The sequence below is a fragment of the Lagenorhynchus albirostris genome, chromosome 8, assembly GCF_949774975.1.
Source record: "Lagenorhynchus albirostris chromosome 8, mLagAlb1.1, whole genome shotgun sequence".
Taxonomy (NCBI): domain Eukaryota; kingdom Metazoa; phylum Chordata; class Mammalia; order Artiodactyla; family Delphinidae; genus Lagenorhynchus; species Lagenorhynchus albirostris.
This window is the reverse complement of record NC_083102.1, coordinates 18,704,763-18,724,920: the sequence shown is the minus strand read 5'-3', so window position 1 is coordinate 18,724,920 and position 20,158 is coordinate 18,704,763. Positions and strand designations below refer to the sequence as shown.

Here is a 20,158-nt window from a genome sequence, read left to right as displayed (position 1 = left end):
CCTTTTGAGGGGAGACTCCCATTTACAATGGAGGCAGCCCTCACTCAGCCACTAAACTCACCTGCTGTGTCATCGGCTGGTTTCCATTCTGATCAGAGGGGTATTGCTGTCACGAGACTCTGTGTGTTAGCTTCTCTGCAGAAATTTTAAGAAAATCTTTTATTCCAGAAATTAAGTTTTCATTTTAAATTCACTTTCTGCTCTTTGAAAACTCTAGTTTCTGTGTGGTCCAGAGCTATAGGTTAGCATTAGCATTTAAATAGAAGTATTAAGCATGCTCAAAGACCTTTCTCTCAGAACTTGCCCTTTCTGGGAGGTTTTTCAGATGTGATACTTTTTTCTTCCTAAAAAAGGAATGCAAATGCTGTATGTATTTTCCCCATCAAAGGCCCTTTTCTTTATATATACAGACTTAGGAGAAAGGCATTGTTGATCAGTCTTACTATTAGTCTTTTTAATGGAAAGGGTCAGTTTAAAAAAATTGCTATTCCATCCCTCAAGGCCTGATTTTCTCTGCTGACTCTAAGAATGAATTTTCCTATGGTTAATTTTATCCTATTATGTCTCATTTTTCTCCAGACACCCTCTAGGAACTCAAATCCCGATTATAAACTAAGAACCTAGTGCCAGCCAATTCTTGCTACGTAATATGAGGCTCCCTGTACCAGTGTTCCCAGAAGCTCCCCATAACTACAGTAGAGAATCCAAAGGGCCAGGGTCTGAATCTAGGGTCAGTCTCATGGAGAACTTGACCTTCTTCTCAGACCCTCTATTTATCTGCCAACTAAGGTTATCAAGCCTAATGTGTGTGGTTGTCAAGAGATTAAACAACATAGGGACCTTCCTCCTAATTTATGATTTTATATGTAATTGTAAGTGTAAGGCCAACTGGCCCAAGGCAGGGGAACGCAATCAGATTCACAGGTTGCATCAGACCGAAACTCTCCGGACCACCCAGTTCCAGAAACTGACCTGGAGACTTTCCGGACCACCCAGTTCCAGGAACTAACCTGGGGACTTTCCACCCGGCCCAGCCTTCCCGCCTTTCGAGGGGCGCGACTAACTGTCCCGAGACTGATGCAACTGGCAACCAGATATTGCCAGGGTACCCGAAAAGACCACCAAATAAGGAATACCCTGCGCCCTCCCAGATTCACCACACCCCTTTCCCTTCTTCCCCTATAAAATCTTGCCCAACCCTCGCCCGGGTGCGACTTCTCTGGCCCCTTTGTCTCGGACCAGTGAACCTCGCCTGGGAGCGCTCCCTAATAAAGCTCACTTGAAGCTTTCCTCTGTTTCGCGGTGCCGTTTCTTAAGATCCGACCTTACAGTAAGTGTCTTAAATCCTCTCTCCCTCACATTGAGCTCCCTCAACCAGACCAGTGGAGGAGTAGGGATAGAAGGTAGCTTCTGGTACAAGGTATCCTCCTGCTTTCTCCTGTTGTTACTGCCTGTCTTCCCTTTCCTCTCTGCCTCATCTCAGCCCGGCAGTGGGTATTGTAGTAGTTCATGCCAGTCGTGACCTGAACAAAAGCTACTAGAGATGAGGGCCTGTCAAGGTATTGGTGCCCTTCTCTCTCTTTGAGGTTGATTTTGTTCAGCTACAAGCTTAGGAACAGGAGTTGTGAGGAAACCTAGAAGATGGATATGGCCTGATAGAGGAGAATCTGAGCAAACCAAGGAGAAGCTGGGTAGTCTGACAGCCTGAAGGCTCTCTAGCTTCTCCAACTGTCCGTCCTCCACCTACAGAAAGACGTGGAGAGGTCTTTCTAAAACCCAGTTGTCATCATGTCTGACTTCTTCCAAAACTCCTCTCTTCAGATTCCTCCCCATCAACTACAGCTTTGGTTCCCAAATGTCAGCGTGGAAACTGAAGCTAGACCGCTGTTGTCTTCCTTAGGAAAATGAGAAAAATAATGACAGTCTAGTGAGTTTGTGAGTCTCTCATAAAGGAAAACATGTCCCTTTTGTTCTGAGATTATTTCTTTCCTGCTTGAGGAGTATTAAAATACCTTCTTTTATTGAATCCTGGTAATAATAGATGATAATAGTTTTGTCTTAATAACCTGAGCAAAACAAAAGGCTAACAGCTCTAAAACAGTCACACCCTGCATCCCTTTCTTTGATCCACCCACGAAGTCCAGTCTTTACTGTGACGCACAAGGTCCGCTATCATCTGGTCTAGCTTACCTTGCTAACCTCTCATCCCTCCTTCCCCCTCCACACACCCGTTGCACTCTGGGGAGGGATAAACCATTTGTAGTTCCCCCCAAATACCATATTCTTCCTACCTTCCCACCCACTTCACACATTCTGCCTCCCTTCTAAGAGTTCTTTCCTTCTCTCATGTTTGCCTCCTCGTAACACCTCCTCAAAAAAGCCTCCCCTGACTGATCTAAAAAGTACACAGCCCTTCCTCTCGGTGATCTTAGATCGTCTCGTTTGTACCTTTATTAGCGCTGCTGTCACATTACTGTAAATACGTGGCCAGTGTCACACCAGACTCTGCATCTCCAGAGAGCAAGGACTGTGTTTTACTCTTTTCTGCATCCACAGTGCCTACAATATACTACCTGGTGCATAATTGATGCTTAGATATTTGTTGAGCAAATAAACAAAAAAAGAATTTTGAAAGGTACTGTATAAGCACTGAGGATGCTACAGGGAGTCATAAGACATAGTCTTTGTCATCAAGAAGGCTGCATTCTGGGAGAAGATAATATATATCTATTATGGTACATCCATATAATTGAATCCTCTGCAGCTATTAAGAAGAATGAGGCAGATTGATATGTACTGAAATGGAACCACATCTAAGATACATTAAGTGGAAAAAGCAAGTTGTAGAAGAGCATGTAAACACCACTTCTCTTTAAATATGTGTGCTGTGTGTGGGTACATACACACGCGTGCTCACACACACATACGTACACGTGTGTGTGCACTCACACACAACTATGCTTGTATATGTATTGAATATAAAATGTATTTGAAAGGATACCCTGGAAACTTTGTAACAGCGATTGTCTCCAGGAAAGGAAACAGGGTGGATGGCTAAGGGATAGAAGTAGGAGAGAGACTTTGCACTGTATGCTTTTTGTCCCTTTTATTTTGTTTATTTAACAAACGCTTATGTATTATGTGCACTTTACAGATATTAACTAGTTTAATCCTCCTGACAACCCTATGAGGTGGATATCGTCAGTATCCTCATTTCATGGTTGAGGAAACTGAAGCCCAGAGAGGTAACTTTTCCAAGTTCACACAGGTAGTAACTCAATACCCCGATACTTTTTTTAAAAATTACATTTCTAGTTCCAGAAGAATCTTAGTTGCTCTGTTTTGTTTTGTCCTTTAAATAAACAGATCCTACTGTGGATGATACATGTTAAATGGGTGACGCATCCGTAAGTAACGGAGAAGGAAGAAATTGCTTAGGACAGCGTCCTTCATAGAGGATAGGGGTTTCAGCAATCTTGAAGATTAGGCTTTGAATACACAAACCCAGAGCCAAAAAGAACTAAATATGTTCAAGGGGCATTGATAGCTCAGTTTGGCTTCAATAGAAGGTTGATAGAGGAGAAAAGTGGGGAAAAAAGGTGGAATTGGCACCAAATCCAAGGCTTTGGATGTCAGTGTTAGGAGTTCGGACTTTATCCTATTGGCACTAGTGAATACACAAGTTGTTGTTGTTTTAACACAGAATAGTGATCTGATGCAGGTAGAACTGGAGAAGATTAACCTAGGAGGACTTAGTGATTGTGAGAGACGCAGGTAGGAGTTTAAATAGTTAAGATCTATGATAATGAGATTGGTAAGAAGAAATGAATATATAAGATGTTGCACTGATAGACCTAGTGATCATCAGGCACAGAAATAAAGAGCGAAGACTCAAAAGTGACACTGACATCCAGAGGTTTTGCAAACTATAGTGCTATGAAGCAAAACTTGCAAGTTAGGGAGGCCACCTGATAAGGGCATCTGATAGAAATGTCTGCAAATCAGTGAAAATGAAGCTTTGATCTATTCAGAGACCAGATCATGAGAGAGAAACCATCTCATATAGAGACTTTTGGAAGCAGAGAGAGAAGAACAAAGAGCAGGGCGAGCCCCTGACTGGGAGGAAGGCCTGCAGTGGGCAGACAGAATAGGAGCCATTAAAGGGAAGGAAGGAACTCTGGGAGCTGGGGGAGGAGCCTGAACCACGTGGCTCCAGGAACGGTGAGTCCAGGATGGAAACTGTCAAGGGGAAAGACCACTGTGTTTGTCTGCTAGGATGTCATCAGTGACCTTTTTGAATATAGTTTCAGACAAAGTGGAGGCTTTTGAAGGATAGCAAATACAAATGATTTTTTTGAGAAATTTGACAATGAAAGGGAGAATAGAGACGAGATGAGACATAGAGTGGACACAGGATTGCGTGAAGGGCTTAGAGTTTCTTGTTTGGTTTTGTTTTTGTCCAGATGTGAGAAACAAGGATATTTGAAGGCAGACATGAAAGAACCTGTGAAAGGGGTAGATACTAGATACAGGAGTTGAAAACAAAACTCCAGCAAGATCCTAAAGGCAATGGGAGGGATTGGGATTAAAAGCATAAGGCCAATCTTAGAAAGAAAGGGAAAAAAAGGCTAGAAAAGAAACCCCTCTTTTGAGCCAAGAGTCGACGGGAAAAGATTAATAAAAAATCATTTCAATGTGGAGGATAGGATGCCTCACACAATTATGGTAAAGTCGGCTCCAAAGAGAGAATATATATGTGGCTGGTACAATAGAAGTTACCTGTGGTTTTTTTGTTGTTGTTTTTGCTTTTTTTTTTTTTTTTTTTACCATTTTTACAGAGCAGGTATTCTACCATGTTGTTTGATTTAATCCTCAAACCTGCCCTGTGATGTTATATTATCTACCCATAAATGAAGAAATTGAAGTTCAGACAGGCTAAGAAATTTCTTAGGTCAAACAGGTTAAGTAAATGATACGGGATTCATGTCTAATTCTGCCAGCGAATGAAAGAATAGTTGGGGAGGATTGCAGATGACTAGCCAAAAACAGATGTCTTCCCTCTGTGCCCTCCCCTTTTTCACCTGCAACCAGTTATCCCAAACATCCACATCGCCCCCTCAGAATTACATCAGAATAATACCCCTTAGCCTGTTACACAGAGCACCTGTGTTATTCATAGTTCCTCCCTTCCCAAGGTCAAAGGATCATTGACTGCTTTTTTATCTTGGGGTCTATCACTTAATGAAATTTACTGACTGTTGGCTCTCTCATTCATTCTTTCCTTTTCATTTATTCACCACTCACTAGATGCCCAGGCGGTTAACAATGAATGGTACAGAATCCAACCCTGCCCTCAGAGAGCCTGCATTCTAGGATGGGAGGCAGACGTTAATTTATGTAATAAATACTTACATAACATTTACTCTGTTCCAGCCACTGTTCTTCATTATTTGATCCTTGTAACAACCTCATGTACTTTTTCCTTTCTCAGATGAAGAAAATAAGGCACAGAGAGGTTAATAAATTGCCCAAGAACATACGAATAGTAAGAGGCGGAACTGAGATTCAAACCCAGGCCCCTGACTCCTGAGTCCATGATCTTAACCACTGTATTATGCTGTGTCTCTAATTGTGTGTGTGTGTGTATATGCACATATTTTTTTAAATATACCACATATATGTTAAAAATATATTTTGGAAATATATCTATCTTCTGATGGGGATGAAGGCTAAAAAGAAAAGAAGCTAAGCAAAAGGACAAAGCTTGATGAGGATGGGCCAGGTATCATTTTACCTAAGGTGGTCAGGGAAAACCTCACTTACTGATAAGCTGACATTTGAGCAAAAATTGGACTGAATCTCTTCTAATCTTCTATTTTCCTCCAGTCTTCTGTCCCTTTAATCCCATTTGATACTCTTTTCTGATTTTATTTCAAGTGGATTACAGTATAAAGCAACACAGAACTATGAAGTACAACAAAGGCAGGGATTATCATCACCTTCTTGCCCTATAACGGGTACTTTTTTAATAGTAAGTAAAAAAAATGCCCTGGTTCAAGGCCCTTACCCCCCCCACCCCCGCACACCCTCATGGACCATTTTTACTAGTCCTGTTCTAAAGTTTCTCCCAACTATTGAATATAGGAGATCATAATTTCTTCCAGACATATTCACTTGGGTTTTTCTAAGATAAATCTCCTTTCTTTATTAGCTGCCCATAATTCTAAATTCTCTGGTGTCCTTTACATTATTTCTATTACTTTGTTGCTGTTCCCGGCCTTTCCCCACTTAGTAACATTTGACCTTTTCAACACTCTTTGTAGTTCTTGCACATTAATTAAAGTATTAGGTGAGATCACTGTTATAAAGCAGTGTCCTTAGCATTCAGTAGATGCTTTCTCCTCTGAATTTGATTTGCCTTCATTGTTATCCTTTGTTTGTTTTTCAGTCTGTGTCCTATCAGGAGTAGCCATTCAGAATAAATTCATTTTGCTAGTTATAGTTTTTTAGAGGCACTGTATAAAATGGTTCACTGACATCCAAATATATATCAGCCACAGTGGTCTTTACATCCACCAAATTCATATTGCTATCCAAAGCTATCCATCATGTTTGTCAGAGTATTTGGGTCTTTAATTAAACCCTGCTGGTTATGGTACATATTTCCATTAGCTCCTTCTGATTTAGTCTATTATTTTTCTAATTGACATCCGTTCTGAGTCACATGTCCGTGAATCTCAGGTGGCCCATTCTGTAGCTTTGTTTTGTTTAGCTTTTCTCCCTTTCATAAATAACCTAAGGGTTTAGTAAATACCCCCTCGAGTGTTTGCCGTTGGGACCTACTGATTGGCATATGCTCATATTTTCAAATAATCCCCTGATTTTTTGGTCCCTCTGCCAAAACCGTTTTCCCTTCTGGCCCTTCAGTCCTAAAAGATACAGTCTTTTGTCTTGGCAAAGTGGAGAAATTTCCTGTAACAAAAGTGAGCAGCATAGTAGGGTCTCTGCCTAGGACCAAAGGGTAAGGAGTCAGGGTTTGAGTAACTCAGCGGACTGCTGGCTGGATAGCAATCTTTGCATCTTAAGCCCCCAGCAGGGATAATGGCTTGCAGTGAACTGTCCATTCAGCTTCACTGAGTTTTTGTCTTTGACACACTGGTGAGGTAGCTGGCTAGGGTCAGAGTCAGTAGCTAAAGAATACAACTAACTGGCACTTACCAGAATCAATCCATCATCCTGGATTCATCGGCTTAATAGTCTAACGGGCATGTTCTCCCATCAGACCAGACAGCCCATGCCTATCCTCACTGACCCTTCTCCCCAAGCACTACAGGTAGAGAAGAATCTCCATCTTATAAATACAGTAACCCAGCACCTGTTACCGCTTCACTTCTCTATCACTTGAAGCAGAAACCTTGGTTTCTGTACCTTGTCTAGGGCCCTTCAGCTCTTCTTTCTCATGTACCAAAAGAGAGTAGCACAATTAGCAGGCAGGCTGGCTAGCAAGCCCAGGACTTATTTTACTTTAAATTAAAACATTTGCCTGGTGTCTTAGAGACCTTTGATCTGGGCCTGGATTGGATTTTTTTTTTTTAAGTATAGATTAAAAAAAAAAAAAGCTTCTTGAAATCAAGGACTATACCTTTGTATATTATATTAGCATTTAAAATGTTATTAGAGCTTCCTAAGCATTAGTAATAATAATACTGGGTTTTCCTTTGAAGAGATCCTTTGCACTATTTACTGAAAAGTTGATCATTCCATTTCATTACTTAAAACTGAGAAAACCATAGGGCCTTTGAATTATTTTTATTCAGCATATCTCAGCAGTTATTTCCCGGATTGCTAATCTGAGAAATATAGATAATATCCCATACAAGGGCCTTGTGCTAACTGGTAAACAGTTTGTAGTGTTGAGGCCACCAAAGTGCATAATACTATGTCCTTTTATCCACCTATGATATTAGATAAATTATTATTTTAATTGAGAAGACTCTAAAGTGATATTCAATAAATTATATTTTTTTAATGGAAAAGACTCTCTTAAGTGATATTCAGCACAGCATAGCTCTCCTTAACCTGGACTCACCTTTTGATAATCAAAAGAGCATTTACAGGAGTATGAGACAAACACAATTATGAAAGTAAAATGAAGGACGTAAATAAAAAAGTCACAGAACAGGAGGATAATTCTATTCACTCTTTCATATTTCATTATTTGATAACATCAGAAGATGACTTCATCAGAATTGCTTTGGCAAGTGCAAACAAAAATGTGCCCGATCACTATTTATTAAAACCTTCAAAATGGGAGAAGGAGTTGAGCAGACTTCTTAATGGACTGAATAATTATTCATACAAATGGGGTTTGACCAAAGGCAGTGCCAGACCAAAGAGACACAGTTTTAATTGTACTGAATTTAAAATGCAGCTCTTCCTCTAGCCCTGTTTTAGAAAACTTAATTTAAAAAATTATCTGATGTAGCAGAGAGTGACATGTGAATCCTTAAGTTGTTGAGGAGAAAATTCTAACCACAGATATTTATAAATTCAGAATGTGTTCCAAAGTTGGGGAGCAGAATTTCCAGCGAAGGGAACAAAGAGACATTTTCTTCCCATATCAGCAAGTGTAACTGAGCTGGGGAGAGGGTCATCATCACAAAAGGGCTGGTTCTCAGAGGAAGTCCTTTGAGTGGTTTTATTTTTCTGAAGAGAAATAAAGCAAGGCTCTGGCCACTGCTATCAAAAATATCAGGGTCTGGGGCTTCCCTGGTGGCGCAGTGGTTGAGAGTCCACCTGCCAATGCAGGGGACACGGGTTCGTGTCCCGGTCCGGGAAGATCCCACATGCCGCGGAGCGGCTGGGCCCGTGAGCCATGGCCGCTGGGCCTGCGCGTCCGGAGCCTGCGCTCCGCAACAGGAGAGGCCTGTGTACCGCAAAAAAAAAAAAAAAAAAAAAAAATCAGGGTCCGTTACTGAGAGGAATGAAGGCAGCTGACTTTAAATTTTAACATCTCCCCTGGAGAGCCACTGCCACCCCGCCCCTAGTCCTGCTGAAGCACGGCCGTTTAAGCATGGGTGCCATTGATGGAGGCAGTGGTGTGTGTGCCTCATTATACAGAGAAAATGTAGGTAGACGACCCATCAAAGAAGCCTCTGCAAGCCTGACAGCAGCAGGCTCCCGGGCTCTCTTTACCTCTTGAATGGGTTTCTGCTGCCACCAGCTGAGGGAATTTATGCACTGTTTTTTTCTAAAGACCATTCTTTACCTCTCTTCACCCCTCTTTACCTTGGCCTTCTTTACCTCTCTTCAGATTGTCCTGGTGAGAACAAAAGACCTGCACAACTTCTTGTAAGGACGTGTTAATAACTATCCCCATATAGAATACGAATCTAATTCTGCCACTGATGCTCTGAGAATTATTTAGCTTTTCTCTACCTTCGTTTTCTCATTCCTGAAATGGAAATAACTTCAACTCTTTCAAATTAGAATTTTCAATCATGTCTGTAATAAACTCTAAGCTCTTTTAAGGGGAAGACAAATGAGAGCAATTATGTTATATTTTTTAATAAACTAATTTATTCTTCTGACACACAGAATTACCATCCATTTATTACTGGTCTGGAAAGTACATCTGAGCTAAGTTTACACTTGTTCAGAATGTTTTTGAATCAATCACTACTGCATCTTGCTTCCCATAGCTTAGGGAAAGTCAGCATCAACTAATTCTGCTAGAAGCCCATGATTTTAAAGGACTAAGCAGAGGATGCTGTAAAGGTTTTAATGCCAGTGCTAAAATAGCATCTGCTGTAACCTCTGTTTTTCACGTGGGGGGAGGCAGAGATTCGAAAAGCTGACAGCAATTGTCCAAGGTCACACAGCTGGTTAGGGAGGAATGAAAGACTTAACCAGAATCTGAGCTTAGTTGATCTCTTGAGTATTTACTCCTCTAAGTCTTTCTGCTGTAACTACCTCTCAGTTATTCATGGGATGATTATCTGGTTTATGGATTATTCAGTTCCTTTCTTTTCTCTTTCCATCTCCCTGCTTATTACCATGTATACCATTGAGTGAGTAGAGAAAACAGGAGTTGAATGTTTTACCTGACAATTTAGTGACCCATCAACTCCTGGGTTTTTATTAAATTGCTCATAATGTTGCAACTATTGGCTAAAAAGAATTTGCGGGGCTACAGTCGATGCTAGGTTATATTCACGTAAATTTTTCTTCCTTTGAAACTTACATTTTAAGTCAGTTTCAGAGCCTAATTCTCTTATTGACATTAATACTATCCTTATCTCAGGAAGGACTAGATGAGAAAGTCTTCACAATGAAACGACTTAATTATCCCCCTTCCTCGAGGAAGTAATGAATCAGAAAGGCAGCCAACTTTTGGAAAGAAAGGGCACCTTGTCCATTACCAGATTGGAGGGGCAGAAAGGGAGAAGTAGAGAGAAGTGACAGAATGAAAAAGCCAAAAGTCTTTCCTGTAACCCTTTTTTTTTTTTTTTTTTTTGCGGTACGCGGGCCTCTCACTGTTGTGGCCTCTCCCGTTGCGGAGCACAGGCTCCGGACACGCAGGCTCAGCGGCCATGGCTCACGGGCCCAGCCGCTCTGTGGCATGTGGGATCCTCCCGACACGGGGCACAAACCCGTGTCCCCTGCACTGGCAGGCGGACCCTCAACCACTGCGCCACCAGGGAAGCCCTCCTGTAACTCTTGAATGCTGAATATACAACATGACTTCATTATTTGGTTTAGAGCAGTGAATTCTCAGATCAAATCCAGTGTTATTCAAATATTATTGTGAATTGTATAAATGAATTTTGAATTGCCACAATACTAGTTTGTTCCATTACAATGGAAGGCAGAGTTGAATGTGAATTTTATTTAATTCATATTTCCTAAATCCTGACTAAAAATGAATTAGCTAGACAAGTATCCTTTGTAATTAGTACTTCCGCTTTTTACAGGTTCAACTATTTCTGTATTACAGTGACTTTAGAGCAAGTGTAGGGTTCAGAGTCCTTCATTTTGAAGCCTTGAACAAATGACTCACACTCTCTAAAACTCAGTTTGCTTATCTGTAAAATGTAGGTGATCTCAGAAGCTACTTCCAAGGGTTGAATATGTTAATGCATCTAAAAGTTCAACATTACTGTTAACTATTACTACAATCAAGACGAATTCTAAAACCCAGCCTGTCACATAGCTGTATATCTGTGGAAAATGTAGTTTCCATTTGGGGATCTAGGAATCTGAACACCATCCAGTAGAGGGGGGCAGATGGTGGAGCTGTGAACAGTCCCCCAGTCAGTGAACAGTCCCCCAGTCAGTGCCTTCCTTTCATCCCCACACGCAGACTTTATGCGCCTCCTACAGGTATAGGAATGAGGCGTGCCTGGCTTGGGAATAACTGGTCTTATTAGGGCTTTCTTCCCTCACTTGACAAAGAAGAGAACTGAATCTGTTTCCAGTAGCTTTTAGAGATACAGTGATAACTTTGAGTATGGCAAAGTGGGAGGGAGAACCAGGGATGAGGGACTAGAGCACTCGTTGCTTCGTACCTGTAAAAATTTATGAAGCGCTCTGAAATAGAAGTAAGAAAAACACTAATACGCAAAAGATACAAAGATATCGACAATTTGCTTATACATGTGTGCATACCCATGTACATTAAAAACTGATACGTAGCAAAAAACAAAACAAAACAAAAAAAACTGATATGTAGATAAAAAATTGTTCAACCTCATATGAATTAAAAGAATGTGAGGGGGGCCCTCCCTGGTGGTGCAGTGGTTAAGAATCTTCCTGCCAATGCAGGGGACATGGGTTCAATCCCTGGTCTGGGAAGATCCCACATGCTGTGGAACAACTAAGCCCGTGTGCCACAACTACTGAGCCTGCGTGCCACAACTACTGAAGCCCACATGCCTAGAGCCCGTGCTCCACAACAAGAGAAGCCATTGCAATGAGAAGCCCGCGCACCACAACAAAGAGTAGCCCCCGCTCTCCGCAACTAGAGAAAGCCCGCACGCAGCAATGAAGACCCGATACAGCCAAAAATTAATTAATTAAAATAAGAAGAATATGAGGGGCTAGGTGCTGTCATATGCTGTTGGTATGAAGATAAATTGATACAAGTTTTTTAGAAAGCAATTTGGTGGCATTGCCGAAGTCCTAAAAAAATATACTTATCTTTTGACTAATTCTGCTTTGGAAATCTGTTCTCAGGAAAGCAAGTTTTTTAAATTGGAAACAACCGAAGTGTCCAATAGTGTGTCAGCCGAAATATTTCAACTATAAGAAAGAAATTGGTAGGCTACTACATGTGGGGGAAAAAATCTAGAAGGAAATGCCAAAATGTGGTATGTCTTTTTGATGGAATGATATGAGTAATTTTTTTTCCGCTTAATCTTTCTGTATAGTCTGTATATCTTATATGACACGTGTATTAATTTCCCAATCACAGAAAAGCAAAATAAACTTTATTTTTACGCTTTAAAAAGAAGATCTGCCCAACTTATCAAAATGTCCTTCGTATCCTTACTGGTATGCATGTTTTCAGATAGAATCACTGGGGAGAAAAAGTTGCAGTGCAATACCATTGAAGTAAAATAAGAAGATAAAAACACAAGGAAGAACAGTCTGTGGATAAAGGAAACATGAGGAAGATATGAGAAAATTATCTGTTTGGACCCGAACAAAATTTAAACGTTGTCATGTTATAGACTGTGAGACCAGTCTATGTGACATCACTTTTCTATCTCTGCACTCCCCTCCCTCTCCACTTTGGGAACTCTGCCCAAAGTCCCACAGCAAAGGGAGAGAGAAACCACAGGGAAGAACCACCTCCTCACAGAAATTTCCATCCCTAAGGGGGACATGGATCTCTGGTTTCTGGAATGGGATATTTGGTCCACGTCTAGCAACTGGACCCTGAATATCACAGGCTATGAAGAAACTTGCTCTACAAGTCATGAGCCAAAAAAGGCTTAAATCAAATATGTGTTCACTGGTCCCATCCAGGCAGCTAAGTCAAGTGCTATCTCATATAAAATGTGGTGCCCTGGAAGCCATGGCTGCTCTTTTAATGTGTGATGATAAAGATCAAGCTTTCATTTCCCTGGGACCTGATAAATTATTTATTCCAGTTGGGTTACATGTTCATTTCAGTGTATCAGTGTTTAAATTATTTATTCCAGTTGGGTTACATGTTCATTTCAGTGTGTCAGTGTTTACCATGGAAGCTCATTCTAATTGTGTAGTTTGAGGCATTTTCCTAAATATTTCCTCCTTAGAGCACCTTGTAGCACCCTTTCTCCACCTCCAAGTACAACTGTTGCTATGCTGATTTAGTATAGTCTTTGCTCCTAGGTACTATTCTGAAAGATGAATGAATTGCATTCTGTCTTAAATATCTATGTTTCTTTATGATCTAATATATCATCATGGTTATGGGGATTTTTTCCCCTAACTATAGAAAATACACCATCAGTTACCTGTCAATTTTGTTTAATAACTCAGCTTTGCAATTCTGGGGCACTGTTCATCTGAGGCTCTTGAGGACTCTTTTAGTCTCTCAGTCCACTACAGAGTGTCATCCTGGGATTTATAAAGGTCTTCATTGCACAGAGGATATTGAAACATTAAGGACTTAAGTGGCATGCCCTTTATCACTTATCACGCTGCAGGCTCCAGGACTAGAAATCCAGGCATCTTTGTTTTGGTGTCTGCTCCCAGCATGGAACAGCGGTCTCTGTAGAAAACCAGCCAGTATCCCTGGAAACAATTCATCAGATTTTTCAAAAGAAATCCAATTTCGTTTGGTCTAATGGGTTCAGTGTTACTTTTTAAAATGAATGATGAAAATATCAACATCATAATACAAAGAAACCCAATTCTTTTGGTTTAATCTCAGCGAAAAGCATCACAACCCCACTTACTGCTTCTGTCTTCTTCCCTAATGCTTTTAGATCCTTGGCTCAAGCAGATGGGAATGGGTCTGTAACTATTCCCCCATCAAACAAACTCTGGCTCAGAGTCCTGGCTGGTTCCAAACCTTTGCAAATCACAGTATCTGGGGATGGGGCCTCAGGAATCTGTACTTTTCATAAGTTCCCAGTAACTCTAGTTCGAGAATCACCATTCTGGAACTGCAGCTATCAAGTCCTTTCTAGCTTTGAAAGAACCATGAGCCCCCAGTTCTCTCTCATTCCATGTGACAATTCTAGATTCAAACATGTATTTTTCTTGAACAGTGTTTTGAACATTTGTTTAGTAGTTTCCTAAATGGACAGCTCTCTCCCTCAACTGTGCATCTAAGGTAAGAGGAATCAGAGGCTGTAGGGCCTCCTTTCTGACAACTGGGGCTGGTATGGGGGAGGAAGCCAAGGTGTGCCAGGGGACATGTGAAGCCATGGATTAAATGTGATGCACTCTCCTAGGGCAGCAAGTTTTTCCTACAAATAGTATTTTTTTAATTCCAGCAGAGGTATTGTGGAGGAGGAATAGTTCACATGAGTTTTATGCTAACATGAAGCTTCAAAACAATTCTTGACCGTAGCTAATGTTGGGCTTCAAGACCTCTGGAAGTCAGAGTTCATTCACTTATTCTTTCAGAAGTACCTCTGTCTATGTTCAAAGTTACCGTTGACCAGTGATTCCTAAATACGTGGTCCCATGAGGTTAGAGTGAACACTGGTTTGAAACCACTACAGAAGACTAGCCCCAAGAAGACCGTTTACACAAGGATGTTGAGCTATTTGCTGCCAGGAGTAACTCAAAAACTCTCCAATTTAAGACGAGCACCTGCTATTCCTGCCACCATTTAGGAAGTAGTCATAAAAGAGCATTATTTCCCCCATTTAAAAAGAGTGTTAGGGATTCCCTGGTGGCGCAGTGGTTGAGAGTCCGCCTGCCGATGCAGGGGACACGGGTTCGTGCCCCGGTCCGGGAAGATCCCACATGCCGCGGAGCGGCTGGGCCCGTGAGCCATGGCCGCTGAGCCTGCGCGTCCGGAGCCTGTGCTCCGCAATGGGAGAGGCCACAGCGGTGAGAGGCCCGCGTACCGCAAAAAAAAAAAAAAAAAAAAAAAAAAGAGTGTTAATTGGAAAAGGCGGCTTAGCAAAGCAGGAAAATGAACTAGCCACGTGAAAAGATGCCAGCGCTCTTGCCACTTTCCCATTTGTAGCAGCAGTTTATAAAGTATTCTTGAAATGACCAAGCTCCCAGAATGTATTCCTTACCATAAAGATGGCTTAGTTCTCCCATAGGATAGTCTTTTTTTCAGGATGTTCCTGATGAAGAAGAAATCCAACATCCCAAGGCTCCAAGTCCAATAGTACAAGATTTTGGGGCAAGTGATCCTGAAAGGTCCCTTCACCCGCCCCCCCAAGTTGCCTTGGGCAAACTGCCTTGTTCTGTCCCCTCAATCCTGGAAGAGCCACCTTTTCTGTGGGGATGAGAAGAGGAAGTAAACCGTCCCTGGGGAGGCTCCTCTGTCCTTTGGCTACGATAGCATCACTGGCTCAGAGCCTGCACTGAACTCTACCTCCCGGGGCATTTGTAGTACCTGGGCAAGTCATAGCCTCAGAGCCCAGTAGACTTGGTGAGGACTGTAGTGGCATCATGTTGGCGTTAAGATTGGCAAGTGGCAGCCCTCTCCGTCCTTCGCTCCCAGCTTCATGTTTTCTCTGCACTGCACGTTCACTCTAATGCCTGCTTCCCTTACATTAGGAGGCACTACTCTTCTCTCCATCGCCTGGGCCAATGGCTTTGAGCCAAATGGCTCTCAAGGCCCTTCCTTTTTGCTAGAATTATACCTGGTCCCCTCCCAGACCATCCTACATACTGCTGTCACATTAACCTTCCGGAAGCACAACTTGGAATGGTGCCTCTGTTCTCAGCAGAACTTGGGGCCCCAGATGGGAGGTGCTTTCTTGACTTACCTAGACCTAAAGTGCTTTATTGACTTAACCATCCTGATGTTGTTAGACTCTCTACCTCTGTCCTTCACTGCCTTTTGCCCTGACTCTCCGCTATTCAGCTGCACTCCCCAGGCTAACCAGATTACTCTTCCCTGTCTTTGCTCATCTCTTTTCTTTTCCTTTAATCTAGAATTTCCTTCCTGGAAGCCCTGCCTGACAGTGTCCTACCCCATTTGAAGTCTTCCTTGATCCTTCACCTCCCTTCAACATGGTGTGATTCCTCCTTCCTCTGCTGGAAATTCATACCATTGATACCTCACTCCGGGAACTTGGAACATTCTTGTCTTTGTCCGTGAAGCAGAGTGTTGGACTTAAGAGTCAGAAGCCTGGGTTCATTCTGTCACAGCCACAAATGTCTTTGTGACACTGGGCAGGTCCTATAACTTCCCTGGGCTTCAGCTTTCTTATCTGAGAAAAGGGAGTAATAGCTCCCTAGGTGTAGTGAGGGTTACATGACGCAGTACATGGAAATTAACTTTGCTAGCAGTTTTCTGTGCTTTTCATTACCTTTCCCTACTTGTCTCTGAGCTATCTGAGGAAAGGGGCTGTGTCTTGCTCATCATTATATGCTACTATTACTATTATTACATTACTATTAATACATTATTATAAATATATTTCCAGTAATAATAGTTAATGTTTATGGAGCAGGTAGAATTGTGTCAGGCACCATTCTAAGTACTTTATATGGATTAACTAATTCTCCCAACAACCTAAGAGGTACTGTAACTTCAGAGATACTATTATTATCCCACTTTATGGAGAAAACCATATATTTCACAGCGCCTCCAATGAATGAGTCAATGAATGAGGGATTGAATGGGACAGAAACTACTAGCAATGCCTGCCAGGTGGTTATTTCTCTCTCTTGCTTCTGTACGCCAACTTCTCTTTCTTTTGATCTCCTGAGGCAAATGCAAAATTAGGAGAAAGTCTTGCGTGAACTGAGACCTTGATGACAGGTGTCCCTGGGTCTTCATTTAGACTTCTCACGAAGTGAGCTCCAAGAGGATGGAGATCATGTCTGTCTTGTTCTCCGTTACATTCATAGGGCTCAGAACAATGTCTAGTGATCAATAAATGTTTATTGAATAGATAAACTAAGTAGTTTATAAATAGCACATTCATTACCACTGAAACCACATAGACTGCTGACCACGGAGCCAGTGAGCAGTGTTGTGTCTTGCTTTCTCAGGCAGTACTACGAGATGCTGTACAACACGGCCGATGAACTCCTGAACCTGGTAGTGGACCAGGGCGTGAAGTACACAGAGCTGGAGTACATCCACGCCCTGACGTTGCTGCACCGCAGCCAGACGGGGGTGGGAGACCAGACCACCCAGAACATGCGGCTGCAGCGGCTCAAGGAGATCATCTGCGAGCAGGCGGCCATCAAGCAAGCCACCAAGGATAAGAAAATAACTACGGTGTAATGGGTACACCGCGGGAGGGGGCGGGGGACTGCTCATTTTGTTTCCTTGGTCATACTCCTTTCTTTGGTATGTTATTTTGTATATTCCGAGCTGACTTCGTTTCCTCTACACTGATGCTTGAGTGGAGAGAAGCTGTAAGGGTTCTTTTCTCTTTGGTTTTGGTTTTTCATATAAACTGTAAAGGGACTTCGCAGTACAGAATGTTTGGATTGAACATTTACTTTGATGCAGTCAATTCCAAAGGGCCTAGGGTGGGATGGGGTGGAAGGTTGTGTCGAATTGAACTCTGCAAAACAATGAATGCATGAATGACTAATACCCAGCAATCTTTGGTAAGTAGATTGTTCCTAAGTTCTAGTCCCTCCCTAAAATCACTTAATAGGGTTCTATTACATAAACAGTAGGATTTTTACTGTCTTGACCTTGTCAGTTTACAGTTCGATAAGTGTATGTGCATTGCTTTCTGTCTCTATTGCCAATGGCTTCTCAGCTGCCTGCAGTTTTCAACAAGTTTCCCTGACCGAAACAGGACCTCTTCAGGGATTGGGAGAAAAAATCCTTTTATCTCAATCCTTGGGAGAGTTTTGTATGCAGTAGCCTGGACCCAGGTGATAGGTTGGTTTGATGCCTTTTTTTTTTTTTTTCTGCTGTATCAAAACCAAGCACCATCAAATTAATGACGAAAATGAAAGAAGGAAAGGCGATTCAACCCTCTTCTTGATTTTTCTCCTCTGTTCTCCAAGAGAAAATGATGGTTAGAGAATTTTTTTATCTTACTTGAAACATTGTCTGGGTGTGAATGATTCTTCAATGCTTACTCTCCTTGGGAGCCCCTAGGTCTTTCTCATCTTAGAAAGTAGCCCAGGCCTGCCAGCTGAGTGAAAGGAAGCCGGAACAGCTGTGACGTTCCTCCTCTGTGCACCCACCAGCTGAGGCTGCCCTCGGCTGGTGTGGGAGCTCGCCGCTCCTGGCACACTCGCCTTCCCCACTGTCCCCATATCTCCAAGCTCTCTTCCTGCCTATGGCTCATATGTCACAGAAGAAAGCAATGTCCTGACCGGGACACAACTTGAAAACACGTGGAAAGGAGAGTGGAAAGAACTTGGACCACATGAGGTCATGCCTTATGCCCTGATGGTTCAGAATTTTACACCTGTTTGTACAACTTAGGTCTTGTTGGGAAAAGCAGAAAATTAAAAAATGGTTTGAGAAGCGTAAATGTTGAGTATTGTTTTTCTTGTATTTATTCAGCAAACATTCCCTGAGAGCCTAACATGTACCAAATGCTGCGGGGCAGGGGGCCAGATCCTCAGTAATGAGGACACCCTTATTACCTACCTCTAAGACGGGATGGGAACCGGACTCTAACCAAAATCGTAAGAGATGTGCACTCGGGGCTGGGTTAGAAATCAGGCCAGTGGGGCATCTGTGAAGGGAACTCAACAGGCAGCTGGAAGATGGTCTTCCAGGAGATTCTGGAAGGAATGTTGTAAATCTGTGTAGCTTCAGATGCCCAACTGGGGAGAAGTTGAATCTATATGGGAGATGACCATGGAAAAATGTACTGCCCCTAAACAGCATCACTGGAAGTAGTCTCCCCGAGAAGTGCAGGTGGGAAGAGGGAGACGAGGGGAGATCAGAGCTGATCACTGTGGTTTGCAAGCCTCCCCTTAGTGGCCGTGGCCTGCCCACAGAGCCCCTGTGCCTTTTCTTCCCCTTCCTGTCCACTCTAGACAAAGAACCTTGGAGTGGTGATAGGGAGGCCAGAAGAGCCAGGGTGGGATGAGGCAGTGCTTAGGATCATCTGATTGGATGTGGGAAGGGACGTGGGTTTGGACAGAGTAGAATGCCAAACACACTGAGAACCGGCAGACAAATGGCCACATGAGCTGCTTCGGGGGAGCGCTTAGAAAAGTGAAATCCCTGCTTTGCTTACAACGATGATAAGATTGAAAAAGGTCAATTCTGCACAGAAAAAGCGATCTAGGGTTCTTTGTCCCGAATTTCTATGCAAGATGGTGCATCAGTCATTATTCTTCAACAGGTCAAGGATAGCCAGTGACACACTCGGTGGATGGTCACGTGGATGCACATGGAGATGGCACAGCTGCCTCAAGACCTACCCCCTTCTGGGACACAGTGAAGAGTTCTACTTGTTGTGGTCCTACTTTGGGGATGTTTTGTGAGACTGCTTTTGTGCCGTTCACAGCCATGACCGGACATCACTAAAGAGAGCCAGGGTCTGCCAAGGGTGGGGTCCAACCTCAACTGACACTGATATGTAGCCACAAGAGTTCATTTCCAGCCATGAAGACCACTCCATAAATGTGCTTTTGCAGCGAAAAAGGCCAATAAAATAGGCCTCCCCAGAAAGGGCACTAAGCCAAAGCAAACCGTTATCTCGCTCTTCTACAAAGCGGCAAATGGGATGGACATGCGTGGGTTACTGTCTATACCACTGTCAGCACCATGGAGAGGGCTCATGAGGAAGGGTCTGGAGGTGGAGAACAGACAAGAGCACGAGGAAGGAGGACCCTGAGGTGAGATCCAGCCCGGTCATCAGAGAACCAGCTCCACAAGCAAGAGCAGCCCCAGAGAGAGATTCCTTCTCTTACCGTCACTGTCATCTACTGTCTGGTACTTAGCATGCTGTCCCACAACCATGTCGCCAGTACTACTTTCTTTCAAGGGATTGGAAAATATTAAAGGAGTCTCTCCCAACTCAGCCTCCTTTAG

At 42.7% G+C, this 20,158-nt stretch overlaps 1 protein-coding gene across 1 annotated transcript in view; it reads left to right on the top strand.

The window, feature by feature from the left end:
- Window positions 1-18,641, top strand: part of EXOC4 (exocyst complex component 4) — an 815,814-nt gene extending 797,173 nt beyond the window's left edge. Inside the window, exon 18 of the mRNA XM_060156642.1 lies at window positions 17,185-18,641. Within this exon, the coding sequence (XP_060012625.1) occupies window positions 17,185-17,422 (238 nt within the window). The 3' untranslated portion in view covers window positions 17,423-18,641. The remainder of the gene's footprint in view (window positions 1-17,184) is intronic.
- The last annotated feature ends 1,517 nt before the right edge of the window (window positions 18,642-20,158 follow it).